Source organism: Podarcis liolepis (genome assembly GCF_965112155.1).
Source record: "Podarcis liolepis genome assembly, chromosome: 1".
Taxonomy (NCBI): Eukaryota; Metazoa; Chordata; class Lepidosauria; order Squamata; family Lacertidae; genus Podarcis; species Podarcis liolepis.
The window spans coordinates 85,976,469-85,990,398 of record NC_139554.1 but is presented as its reverse complement, the minus strand read 5'-3'; the positions used below and the strand labels follow the sequence as shown (position 1 = coordinate 85,990,398).

Here is a 13,930-nt window from a genome sequence, read left to right as displayed (position 1 = left end):
ACTAAACCCCAAGCCAAGTTTTACGGTGCCAGTTTTACGGTGTATGAAATGTTTGGGGAAAGAGATGAAGTGCTCTTGCGGTTGAGCCAGGACTGCAAATAGGAGCTGGGTGGGTAGCCGTGACCTAATCCCTCAGCCTAACCCACCTCACGATTGTTCTGAGGATAAAATGATAGAGGCGCATGGGGAGAACCTTGTATGTCACTCTGAGCTCTTTGAAAAAAAAACCCAATATTAAAATGTAACAATAATACAAAGAGAACTGAAGCCTTCTTGGAGTGGGAGTGTTGGAGCCACTTCAAACATTACAGTGTTAGGTGTATGCCTAAAATGCTTCCATTGTCCATCTAAAAATGTAAAGTGTGAGCAAGAAATGCATGTGCTGTGTATTATGAGGTACACTCGGGCAGGGGGCTCCGTAGCTTGTGTGTGTATACACAAACACACATAGTAGCAATCCTGGCATTTGCAGCTGTCCAAAATGGCTTTTGAACTGTAAGAGGAATGGGGCATCGATTCTTGCCACCAGCATTGAGAGAAGAGTAATTGTGCTAAAAAGGCCATACAATTCCTTTAAATTTATATTCTAACTTTCATCTGTTGTGGAACCCAGTAGAGTGTACTTGCAGTTCCCAGATGGTCATTCATCCATACACTGACCAGACCTACTTGGTTTCAGCAAAGTAATCTTTTGTTTTTCTTTTAGGATTTTATTAAGTAAACAAGTTGAAATGCTGACAAAACATACCTGCAAGGCGGTGGTAATCAGTGCCTTCACATGATGCCTCAAGAATGTCCCCAGGCCAGCTTTAAACTGACTAGTCTAAGCTCTTTCCCACCCAGATAGTTCTTTCTCTTAATTGTTTTAAGTATGGTCTCTGTGAGAAATAATAACATGTAATAGGTCCCTTTTTTTTGGCGCGGGTGGCTCTGTGGGTAAAATCTCAGTGCCTAGGACTTGCCGATCGTATGGTCGGCAGTTCGAATCCCTGCCGCGGGGTGAGCTCCCGTCTTTCGGTCCCAGCTCCTGCCCACCTAGCAGTTCGAAAGCACCCCTAAGTGCAAGTAGATAAATAGGTACCGCTTTATAGCAGGAAGGTAAACGGCGTTTCCGTGTGCTGCGCTGGTGCTGGCTCGCCAGCTGCAGCTTCGTCACGCTGGCCACGTGACCCGGAAGTGTCTCCAGACAGCGCTGGCTCCCAGCCTCTTAAGTGAGATGAGCGTACAACCCTAGAGTCGGACACAACTGGCCCGTACGGGCAGGGGTACCTTTACCTTTTAATAGGTCCCTTCTATGCAAATAAGCAAGTGCCTAGGCATGTCCCATGTATATGCACACTGCCCCTTGATTATAGATGGCCAACCACAGCACTATCCCTTGCTGATACTGTCCAATAGGTCAGGCGTGGTCCACATAAAACCAGCTTGCTGTAGTTTAACCCCTGCTCAGTCATGCCTTTTACCTCTCAGCACTAGTGGTGAGTTACTGGGCAAGCCAAGTTAATAGCTAACAGGCTGAGCAACTGTGGCCTGGAAGGGCCAAAGGTGGAAGTTCAGATGCATATGGCCAGTGAAGGGTGTAAATAAAAGAAGGGGAGGAATTGGAGATATACTCAGTTGCTAGGTCACTTTCCAGCACAAAGGAAAAAGACAGACATCATGAACAAAGTCAACAGGGCTTCTAAAAGCATCCTTCCCCATGCTCGTAAAGGGCCAAAATTTCCTCCCTGGCCCCTGATCTGCTTGTTGGCCTTGCAGGTGAGTTGGGTTGCTTGGAGTGGGCGGGTGTAGCACAACACGCAAGAGGAAACATATTCCGCAAAAGGGTGTCACAATGCTCTGTGTTGTGTTTGCTGCAATGCAGACAAACATTGCAACTCTGGAGAATCGCAAAAAGTGAGGAGCATCTTGTGAAAAAAAGAGCAGTGATGAACCAGTGGTCATCTCTGATGCAATATATGCAGGAATGTGATTCCAGGGTTTGGGCTGTTTTTCATTAAATCCTGACCTGCAGATAGTAGGTAAAAGTTTGGAACTGCCAATGAGGCAGAAATTGGTGTTAGCGACTGTACTTTGATGTGGGTCTCATTAAAGAAAGTAGCAATGTATGAGTGGCAGCAGAGCCAGCATCTGAAGCTTTGGGAGTGACTGAGACACGCTATCGGGTTTAAGTGTGTTGTGCCATCTTCTAGGGAAGGGTGAAGGTGCTCACAAGACCATGGCTCAGACCAACTTGTTGTTCCTTCCTAGCATCTCCTGGTCCAGGTATCCTTTCTCTGCATCTTTCACTTTTTCTTCATTGCCACCCTCCCCGGCAAGATGCTGAATGGTACTCCATGTTGGAATGAACTTCTAGCATGCAACCTTTTTGCCTGTGGCATAGCCACAGCCTTTCAGTGTGGATTGGGAACCAGGTAAGCTGGCTCTAGGCAACCCTTGACCCATTGGAATCCCACAGCCTTGCTGCCTTCTTGGTTGGGGAGTCGGGTGTGGCCTTCTATTACTAGAAGTCTAAGCAGGGACTAGTATTCTGGAAAATGCCTAGTTCTTCACAACTTCTAGTTAGCAGCTCCTTCCCTTAGGCTTTGTCCATTCCTTTTGGCAGGATCTCCCCTTTGTCTTCCCTGCAGGTTGCCGCTGGTTCAGGCTCCATCTTTTGAGTTCCTTATCCCAGCCATGATACAGACCCAACATGTGGCTCCCATTCTCCAGTCAAATGGAAATAGTGAGTTATAAGCAAAAGCACCCAGTCCTCTTCCAAATACTCAGCCACCAGCACAGGACACTGCAATCACAGGGCAAGGGTGGCAAGGTCTCCAAATACCATCTCTTTTGAATTTTGGATCCAGCAAGAATGGTAACCAGCCATCGGTGGCTGCTGTTTTGTTGCACAGTGAATACTCACGTCTTAGTGCTGAATCCTATGTTCCAAAAATAAGCACAACCATCTCTTGTTCGATTGGGCAGACTTAGGTGTGTAATTTGCCTTTCTGGATCAGAACAATTGCTGTCAAGTCCAGCCTTCTGCCCAACAGTAGTTGATCATATGCTTCTTGAAAAGCTCACAAGCTATCCTCTGCTGCTTTTTTGCCACTAGCTTTTGACAATTAAAGGTTTACTGCCTCAGATTTTAGAGATTTAATTTCACTGTCATGGCTAGCGGTCATTGACAAGTCCATGCTTCCACAGATTTAGAAGCCTCTCCCCATGTCAGTGTGGCCACCACCACATCATTTAGCCATGAACCTCATATATTACATGAAGTACTTTGTCTGTTGGTGACCAGTATTGTGTGAAAGAAATTTCTCTACACATCCTCTCCAGTTCTTTTACAATTCTTTGCCATGTTCTCCCTCAGTTGTCTGTCTTTCTAAATGGGAAAAACACCTTTCAGTCTCATCCCCTTGTATACAGTAGGTAGTCAAAGGGCTGCAATTGTCAGTGTTTGACGCCAGGGACTGGTTTCAGCCCTTTATCCTTGTTTTCCTCCACTACATATTCCTCGAGAATCCTTGCTTATCCCTCACATCAGCATTCCATTCAGAAGCAATGACTTCTGCAGATCAGTTTTAAAACATCTGCAATCTACTTAACACTAACTTGAATTCTGGGATCTTCCTCTTCTCCTCATTGTGTTCTTCATTTTACTGTATTCCCAACTCATTTATCTGTCCCTGCTTCCCTTTCAGGCACTGAGGCCCCTGACATATGTGCTGGGCCAGATTGTGAAAACTCAAGAAACTGGGACCAGTTACTCCATGAGGTTGGCAGCTTTGATTGGTTAAACCCAATACGGAGAGGCTGGCATCAGTGGTGGGGTTAGACACCAGGTCTCTTTGGGTCCCTTTGGACATAAGATACCAGCTTGGTGGGTGTGCCAAAGTCATGGCAGCACATGGCATGTTCTGTTGCCACCATGAAGGATGGAAAGTAATTCACCATATTGCTGCTGGACTCTGCTCTCAATTGCTTTAGGGTGTCTCCCAATCCTACCATAGCTGTCCCACCAGCTCTGCCTGTGCCTCTCATACCACCTTGCCTGCATGAAAAAAAAAATATCCCCGAGGAAGCATGTAATGGAGGCCTATAGTAACAGGGCTGGGGGACCTGTTTCAACCTGGGGGACACATGCCCTTATGGGTGGGGTGGTCACATGCTAGTGGTCAGTGAAGCCAGAGGCAAAAGTGGATAGAGGAACAAATGCAAATTTTACCTTTGTAAGGCAGCTGGTTTCTACACACTCTCACACAACCCTCTCTTGTCCATCAAGGCAAGCAAGAGGTATTGTGAGAATTTGTTTATCTTTACATTTAACACCCACCCGCCCACTTTCCTCCAAGGACCTTAAGGGAGTGTACATTTTTTCCCCTCCCCCTTTTATCCCCTGTGAGGTAAGTTAGACTGTGATTGGCCCAAGGTCACCCAGTAAGCTTAATGACTGAGTAGGAATTCGAACCCTGGCACTGGGCCTAGTCGATCACTCTAACCACTTTTCAGCCCGACAAGAACACACCAGAAAAAGGGTGAAGTAGGGCCAATGAGGGGTGTCACCTGGGGAGTGGTAGAGGGTGTGGTGTGGCAAGAGTCCCGAGCATTAGATACAGATGCTTGGAGGCCCACATCTGGCCCCCAGTCCTAAAATTCCACATCCCTGTTTTGTAACTTGACCCTGTTCTGCCTGCTTTTCCCCTTCCAGGTTTCAGGTGCAGTGCTGATTTCTGCTCTGGTGCAGGTGGCATTGGGGATGTCAGGTGCCTGTGGGTGGATTACCCATCGCTGCGGACCCATGGTTCTGGCCCCAAGCCTTTCTGTCATTGGACTTTCAGCATACAGACCTGCTGCTCTTCTCTGCTCTGAAAACTGGGGAGTCGCCCTGCTGTAAGTTCAGATTGCTGACTGCTAGCTCTCTTCAAAAGACCAGCCAGCTCCAGTAACTGTGCTTCATGCCCTCTCAAAAGGAGGTTGTGAAGGGAATGAATGAGGCATATTGGGCTGGAATTGAAATTCAGACAGTCACCAACTTTCTCACACTAAAATTGCCAGATTCAAATTCAAATCTAAGCCAAAAGTCTTAAATCCCACAAAACCTAAGGTTCAAACCAGAGACGTGTCAGCTGAAGGGGGTGGGGGAAAGGTGGCTTTCCTATATTCTCATTTCACTCCCCACCCCATTCAGGAGCCATTCCCCAATGATGAAAAAGTATAGGGCTTCAAAACTTGAGGTCCTCCTTATGGGATAAGGTTACATCCACTCCATAAAGCACCATACTATACCATACCATAAAGAAACCTGTGAAGTGCATTTTACCCTGCACAGATCTACTGCTCCCAACACCTTTAACAGACTACAGTTCCCAGGAGTCCCTGGGGGAAGCAATGTGCTTTAAATGTCTGGTGCAGATGTGACTCGAGTTGTGTAGAATGTTTGAGATTCTGGAGTAATTTGTTTAATATTTGTTTCTGCTCTAACATTAGTGCTGGGATGAGAATCCCAGAAAACACTGTTCATTCCCAGAGTTTTCCCAACAATATTTATTACATTTATATACCTCCTTTTTCTCCAAGCTACTCAAGGTGGTGTACATGGTTATTTTCTCCTCACAAAAACCCTGTGAGGTAGGTTAGGCTAAAAGATGGTGGCTGGTCCAAGGTCACCCAGTGAGCTTCATGGCTGAATAGGGATTCTAACCCTGGGCTCCCCGGTCATAGTCCCTGTTAGCTAGGGATGATGGGAGTTGTAGTCCCAAAACAGCTGGAGGGCCGAGTTTGGGGGTGCCTGCAGTAGGGCATGGAAAAAGAACACTGGATAGTACAGTGGTACCTCGGGTTAAGTGCTTAATTCGTTCCGGAGGTCCGTTCTTAACCTGAAACTGTTCTTAACCTGAAGCACCACTTTAGCTAATGGGGCCTCCCACTGCCGCCACGCCGCCGGAGCACAATTTCTGTTCTCATCCTGAAGCAAAGTTCTTAACCCGAGGTACTATTTCTGGGTTAGTGGAGTCTGTAACCTGAAGCATATGTAACCCAAGATACCACTGTATTGGGGAAAGGAGTAACTACTCAACTGAGTAACCTTTTGGAGCAGAGCTGTTCTCATGGCAGCTTTTGGGATTTACATATTCTCTGTGTTAGGACCAAGCACCCTATATTCCTAGGGCAGTGCTTTGCTGAATATCACTCATGATCTCTTTTTAGGCTTGTGTTGCTGTGCGTTTTGCTATCCCAACACCTGGCTTCCTGCCGACTGCCCATTTGCCAGTGGAGCCAAGCAAGAGGGCTAACTATAAAATCGGGCAGCCCAGCCCTGCACTTTTTTTCGGTATGATTTAATGAACTAACAGTACAGCCAAACTTGGCTCCCTTCTCCACTATCCTCTTCCCTTTCCCCTGTTATCTCCCACTCCCCAAATCTCCAATATTTCCAAAGCCCTGGGCTGAGAAATATGGCACAGCTTAATCCTGTGTCCTTTGGCATTATGCAGATGGATCCAGGGACAGCAAGAGGGGCAGGTAGGCAAATTCTCACTTTCAGTCTTGCATTCCTATAGATTCTGCTGCCCTTCTCTGGGATCTGGCTTGTCTATGGGATGCTGAGACCTGTTCCAACCTCTTGGGACGTGTTGCATCCTTCCACACACCACTTAACCCTCACCAATAGCACCCTGCAGTCCCCATGGCTCAAGCTGCCTTACCCAGGTAATAAATGGCTTAACCATACTTTGCCCTTTCATTGGCTTAATGACTGGATTTCACTTCTCGTCTTTTCTATCTCTTTGTCCTGCAGGTGCACAGGGCTGGCCAGTACTTAGTACCCGTGCCATTGGCATTGGTGCTGCTATGGGTGTTACCGCAAGCGTAAATTCTGTGGGCTGCTATCTGCTGTGCAGCAAGTCCTTATGGGATCCACCCCCACCACAGCATTTGTGCAACAGAGGGCTCTGTACTGAGGGCCTTGGCACCCTCCTGGCAGCTGTGCTGGGCAGTGTATCTGGAACTGCATCCAGCATGCCCAATGCTTGTGCCGGCAGACTGACCCAGGTAAGAGCATGGGTCGAGATCATGGATTCCTTTATGCAGGTTCAGAGTAGGCACTAAGATGTCCCATGGATCACTCTCCTCCACCAACTGGTACATGAGCTCCCATTTCAGAGATTGCCTTAAGGCTTGCCTTCCCCCATTAACATCTGAAGCTGCCTGATGCTGAGTCAGAGGCAATTGGTCCTTCTACCCTAGTATTGTTTTCTCTGGCTGGTAGTGGCAGCAGCCCTTCTAAAGGTCTTGTTGTTCAAGTCTTGTTGTTAACATATAAAACCCTGAGCAACACTATACACGCACAATATTATCTGGAGAAATTCCATTTGCACCACACACTACAGCAGAGATTTCCAAACTGTGTGTCGCAACACATTAGTGTTGGCTGCCGTGTGTATGTGTGTTATGCGAACGCTCCCCGTGCTCCTCCCGGGGCTGGAAAGGGAGTGGGCTGCCCACCGGTTTCCTAGAAAAACTGAATTATTGTGTCACAAAATGATGCATGTCTAAAAAGTGTGTCACCAACATGAAAAGTTTGGAAAGCTCTGCCCTGTAGAATGCGTGGTGAAGTAAGGCAGGGAGACCTACAGTAAGTGGAACCAGAACCAATGATAGGAAGTGACAACTACCATATCTTCCAATGTATAAGATTATATTTCCCCCCAATTTTTTTAAGTTTAAAATTGGGTGGGTCGTCTTATAGACAGAATGTTTAAAATATTTATTTCTTAATTTTGGGCTAAAAAAATAGGGGTCGTCTTATACATGGGGGCGTCTTATAGACAGAAAAATACGGTAATTATTGTTTTGTCTCCATCTTGCTCCCTATTGAGTTCTACAAGAGGCACAGACTAGGGAGGGGGAGGGGGGCCAATGGTGCCACCTCCTAGGCTGGTTGTAAGAAAGGAGGTGGATGAGGGTTGGCTAAGGGAAGATTGAGTTTGGTGGGGCAGTGCCCCAAGTGTCCTAATGGACCAGCCTCCACTGCACATACAGAAGCCAACTGGATGGATGGTTGACTCTTACTTCAACCCTGGGGATAGGATAGCATCTTAGAGGACCCAGGATAGGCTGTGAGATAATAGGAGGGTAAAATGTTACCATGTGAATGTCTTCCCACAGAGACTGTAGTATGAAGAATAGTCTTTTCTCATCTATAGATTTTCCTCCTGTTTTCCTTCATCCACTACAGTCCCCCACCCTGCCCACTAGTCATCCTGTAGAATGCAGAATGCTCTGTGGGGTACTATGCCTGGAGAGACCTGAGGTCATGGGTTTTCAAGGTTCCAGTCTCATGCCCTGTTTCCTACATTCAGGCTCCCTCATGCCGTGCAGTGTGGATCAGTGCGTTGGCATGTGTACTGTTGGGACTGTCTCCTCGGCTCATGGGAATTCTTACCACCATCCCTCTGGCAATTCATGGTAATAAACACTTCCTTTCCTTTCCTTATATCTCTGTGCCACCTAGCCAGCCCACCCCCTCCCCGTTTGGGGCTTCTCTCACTGCTGCCTACTTTATAATGTAAATTGGAACAACCATTATCTTCCACTATTATGTAAGGCATTGGCTGCCCTAGACATAAATGAGGGTCCTATGCTCTTTCCATGGCGACGTAGTTTTAAATGAGTTTAAGTTCTCAGTCAAGGTTATCCTTGTAAATGATATTTTACAATCCTAAAGGATGCCATTGCCAGCCAACAAATTCTATAACCTAGAGCCAGCCTAGTGTGGGTGCACTTCCTGGCTACGTTACCAGTTATGCATTGCCAAAAAGGACAGCAGTTTTCATAAGATGATGATGATGATGTTGTTGTTGTTGTTGATGATGATGTGTATGTACAAATTTAGAAATAATAGCTAAATTTCAATTTAAAAACCCTGCATCTTACCAGAGTGGGGGAGATACCAGGTGATGCTGTTTATGGGCAAATTCAAGGCTCCTGCTCTATTCTTATGGTTACTCATATTTAAGTCCCTCTCCATTCTTTGCCCTTTCCCTTTTCCAAAGTCAGTTCAGCTACTTTGTTATGCTTCTTTCTCACTTGTTATCCTCAGGAGGAGTGCTGTGTGTGACATACAGCATGGCTGTGGGCACCGGTGTCTCTTACTTCCAGTACACAAACATTGACTCGGGCAGGAACATCTTCATTGTGGGCTTCACTATGTTCATGGGTCTGCTGGTTCCAAAGTGGCTCTTCACGGCACCAGGGTCCCTGGCCACAGCTACAGGTGCCAAGAGGGGGGCAGGGGCTGGCATGATCAGAGCTGTGGTGAGAAGAAAAGCTTGAGACTGCCTTCTGCAGGAAATTCAGAACCATAACAGGACCCTCAAGTTGTGTCCCTGTCTTGCAAAAAGCAGCTACATCGGGGGGGGGGCATTTTAAAAGTTTTCACAAACATTTAAATTTCCAAAGCTATCTGGACATTTTTGCACTTTGTGGAGTGTGCCCTTTTGGTTCTTTGCATCCCCTATTTATTGATTATCTAAAACTGATTAATGAAATGATAATAATAATAATAATCTTATTAGTTGTACATCAATGTTACACTGCACATTATTTCATTTTAAGCCAAATATTTTTATTTGCATGATATGTAGGAAGTACTTAGAATCATAAAGAGGAAGGACTATGTCAGACTCTCCAAGTGTCCCTATTTTCCTCCTCACATGTTGAGCTTCTCTAGTAGACTGGGGGTGAACAATATGCTCTATTACTCATTTCCTCGCAAGGTGAGCTAAGCCTGGAGGACATCTTACTCTATTTAATCTCTTCATGCATTAATTAGACTTAAGCATGTTGGTTATCCCACACTTTCAGCATTTGGGTGGAAGCTTTTTTGCCACAGAAAATTATTTCTGACCCATTCTAGTTACAGTGAATAACTATCAGAGGTTCTGTTGGATCGACTTAGGGATGTTGAATGCAAGGTACCACATTATGGCATTTCTAAAATAACTGTGATGCTCTCTCTGCAGGTTGTGTCCCTGTAGACCTCTTCCTCCTTTCTCTGTTGATGGTTCCTGCCTTTATAACTGGATTCCTATCCTTTTTCTTAGAGAACACAGTTTCCGGTAAGGAGGAAGTCACCAGTTACTTCGTTTTGATACTTTTACTGTTATCCGTCTCTCAGTGCTCAACTCCAGATGAGTGTCTGCAGTGGGTCTTTTAATTAGTTGTATGGTATTATTATAGAATAATCACTGCAGATAAGAATTGGTAGTGTCCATGTTTGCTGACATGCTGACCATAGATACCACTTAGACCTGGGAAACCTTAAGGGATGGCAGCTGTTATGGTGGGAATTCTTTAAACATGGCCTGATTTATAGTAGCAGTTGTTACTACAGTGACTGTAAGCATTTTGGCACAGGAACATACCAACCTAAAACATTTCAGTCTCAAAATTGTTTTCTTACAACATCCTAGTGATATATGGGGGCATTACGTTGTTTCATTCCCTCACCAGATAAAGTATGCTTATCTAAAGAGAGGAACAAGGCCTTCTTGATTGTGATGCCCCCAACTATGGAACTCTCATCCACTAGAGTTTAGATTGTTTATTTATTTTCTTTTATGTTTTTATTCCTTTCATTTTTCATTAAATTTACAAATGGGAGAAAAATAACAGCCATGAATAAGAATGGTTAGATTGGGAAATATGCCGCATTTGTTCCATTAGACCTTTATATATTTTAATTCCTTCCTGCTCACATTTTGGTATTATTGCCTTGTTTTACTGCTGTCTGGTTTGATAGTTTAAAACAATCTACTTTAAATAAATTACATAATTTTGCAGACTGTGTTGGGGAGACCCTTTTGGGGGCTGAGAGGTGGTATGTACATAATGAATAAAGAATTATGGTGGTTGGACAGAGATACTAAATGGCTGCAATCCATATTCCACAATACATAGTTCTTCTAAGTTGTCCTGTCATTGCTATTATCAAGGCACCCTGCAAGAGCGTGGGCTGCTCAACTACTCATCAGCAAGCAAGCCAGAGGCCAGAGAGAATTCCCTGCAGCAATGCAGAAACGGCTCTGCACAAAGAAATCAGCTGCCTCTAGTCCTACAAAAGCATCCAACACCTTCATGGCGTAAGGGCTTTCCTTTCTGTTTCCTCTGTCCCTTGGGGGACAACAAAGTGGAGATTGTGAACACTTACCCCCTGGAAGAATTGCGGCATTCAGAAGAGCAAACCACAGATCTGCTGCTGAAACCAGAAACAGTGGTGCTGGAGTCAGAACTGGAGCTGGAGACAGTGCCAAGAGCCTAACATTCCACAAAGGAATTTGGAGAATCATAAATATGGCAGACCAACAGCTAATGAGATGACCTCTCTATGCTGATCTCTAAACAGAAACATTATTCAAGGACAGGTACTTGAAAATCCATCAGAGGAGTCTGGTTTCAGACAAATATGGAAACAAATCTGGAGACCATGCATGCTTCTACAAGTCTAAAATGGTTTCTGCAGCATCACCTTTGGGATTTCTTTTCTATACCTTTGTGACAACTTGCATTAAGACTTCCCATTTAATGTCACTGCGTGTGGGAATGAAACTATCCCATAGCATCATGCAAGAACTAGGCCCCAGGGAAGCTAGGGTAGAGGATGAACATATTTTTTGTACTTCTGCCCTTTTGTTTTTAAATGTATCACCAACTCAATTCCAAGTGAATAACTTGCTTAACACACTTTATAACCCAGGGCTACAGTTTCCTGTTGGGTACTGTATATTTCTTAGTTTAATAAAGTGGGACTCTCCTCCTTTCATAGGAGGGAGGGAGGGAGCTGTCGTGAATCCCTCAAGGAGGCTACCATTCTTTAGCTGACCATGACCCGCTTTCTGTGACAAGGAGATAAGACCTTTGGTGTCTCCCTCTTCCAGAAGCATAGAGATGCACTGCCAGGGGTGGCATGATCTGTTTTGCCACTTAAGGTGAAACAGGAAGTACAGCCCCACCGTGCCACCTGTCCTGTCACCTCTGCCACTGTCGCAGAAGCAGCTCTGCAACATCACGCGCAGTTTCAAAAATCGTTGAGATATTGCTAGAAATTGGCGCCAGTGCTGGTGCTGCTTCTCCGCTGACGGCATGAGCTTAGCCAGGATTTTTGTTGAGGGAGGCAGGACTTTTTAAGGGGGGCAGAACTAACATGATTGACCAGTTATTGTCTTACTTGATTGGGCGGGCAGCTGCCCCCTGCCCTCCCTCGGCTATGCCAATGGCTGGGGGTGGAGACAGTGGGGCAAGCGGGGCACTGCCTTGGGAGCTTCTGCTGCCTAAGATGGCAGCCTCAGCACTCCTCCTCCCCCTCAATGGCTGGGTCGGCCCTCTGCTATACATAAGCAACCTGAGGAAGTATGCATGTAAAGATTCTCACTAGTCACACCTTTAGAAAATATTACGTGCACCCCAGTTCTCTGGGCAGTGAGGGCCACCGTGTATAGTTGGGTTTTGTTTCCCTTGAATGAGGTAAATGGCAGCTCATTGGCATTTTGTGACATGTGGTTTAGTCACACATATACCCAGGTTTGGTAAAGATGAAGCTGAACTCTTAACAGCTGCCCCACATTAATTGAGTAGTTGGATTTCTGAGGAAATTGTCAGCATAATGAAATCCTTAGAGAGGGATCCTACCCCACTTTGCCCCTTTTTCAGTCTCAACTGGATATGAATAAAAAAAATTGCACTCCTTTCCTATTCACAAGGTTAATTTTAGCAGCACATTCTATAACTGGGAATGGGGATGGTGCTCAGAAGATAATCTATTTTCCCAAACCAGAAAATCATGTGGTCTACCACCAGGCTTCCTTGATCTGTGGTAAGGTAGCAAAGGCAGATAAAACACTGGCTTGGTAAGAAAACACCTTTAGCCGAAACATCAAAGGCTTGAATACTATGCCACCTGAAGTTAAGAAATGCAAGCAAAGAATTAGAGGGCAGAGCAGTACTACACAACAGGCTTTCTATGTCACAGACACAAAAGTTGAGCATTTTTTGCAAAATCTCCACCCAAAATGGTGTTTTTTTAGGTATTTATAGAAAATTGCTGAAAAAATTAACAGCTTCCGATATGGACTGCCATACGCCTGGGTTTCCCCAGACATTTCAAGCACTTTTCGAAAATTCTGCCTGGACGCCATCTTAGAAGGATGAATCCCGGCAATGTCTGGGAAATTCCGGATGTATTGGCAGCCCTATGCTCCACTGACATAACCAGGGCTTTTAGTCAGCTGGAATTCACCAGAACCCAGTTCCGGTACCTCTCAGGTGGGCACCATTGCCATTACAAGAGAACAAGGTTTGTAGTGAGTTCCAACACCTCTTTTTCTAGAAAAACAGCACTGGACATAACCATCATTCTGTTGACATAGCTCCTGCTCCACTAGCAGAGAGTGGCATTTAAACTGCTTCCAAAGGCCACTCAGCTAGCATAACTGGAGTAAAGGGTTGACCCTAAGATATATGCAACACCATAGAAGATAACAGGGTGGGCATATTTTGAAGAGCAAAAGAGAGGATGCTATGATAGCCATTCAAATCAAATAAATGCAATTTGTCTCAAATTTTACCCTGGAAAAAGAGGATGTATCCTGCAAAAAGAGGACACATGGCAACCCTAACAGAGGCATCATATGAAATACCAATCTCCTACTATGTAAAGCAACCACATCGGCAACATCATTTAGAAGGGCAGTGAAAACTTAAATTTTGCTAGGTGTTTTAAGAATCACCTGTTAGTCTTATTGTTGTTTTTCAGATAACGTAGTTGACTGTTGTTTTTGTTTTGCTGTATGTCATTTTGGGACCATCTTATTGAAAAGCAATCTATTGATGGGGAGCGGTGTTCAATCTGTTCTTGAGGGAGCGGTTCTCCCTCAAGGACCAAACT

At 45.2% G+C, this 13,930-nt stretch overlaps 1 protein-coding gene across 2 annotated transcripts; it reads left to right on the top strand.

Annotated features, from left to right (window-relative positions):
* The first annotated feature begins 16 nt into the window (after window positions 1-16).
* SLC23A3 (solute carrier family 23 member 3) lies at window positions 17-12,730 on the top strand. Of its 2 annotated transcripts, XM_083503900.1 has the most exons (13): window positions 17-904; window positions 1,286-1,758; window positions 2,251-2,414; window positions 2,631-2,725; window positions 3,690-3,763; window positions 4,697-4,878; window positions 6,196-6,319; window positions 6,549-6,696; window positions 6,785-7,038; window positions 8,349-8,454; window positions 9,089-9,262; window positions 10,011-10,106; window positions 10,983-12,730. In XM_083503900.1, exons 2-13 carry the CDS (start codon window positions 1,660-1,662, stop codon window positions 11,306-11,308), a joined length of 1,842 nt encoding a protein of 613 aa, XP_083360026.1. In that variant the 5' UTR covers window positions 17-904; window positions 1,286-1,659; the 3' UTR covers window positions 11,309-12,730. The 2 variants fall into 2 exon arrangements, with proteins under 2 accessions (XP_083360026.1, XP_083360027.1); XM_083503901.1 differs by lacking the exons at window positions 17-904; window positions 2,251-2,414 and having other exon boundaries at window positions 1,684-1,758.
* The last annotated feature ends 1,200 nt before the right edge of the window (window positions 12,731-13,930 follow it).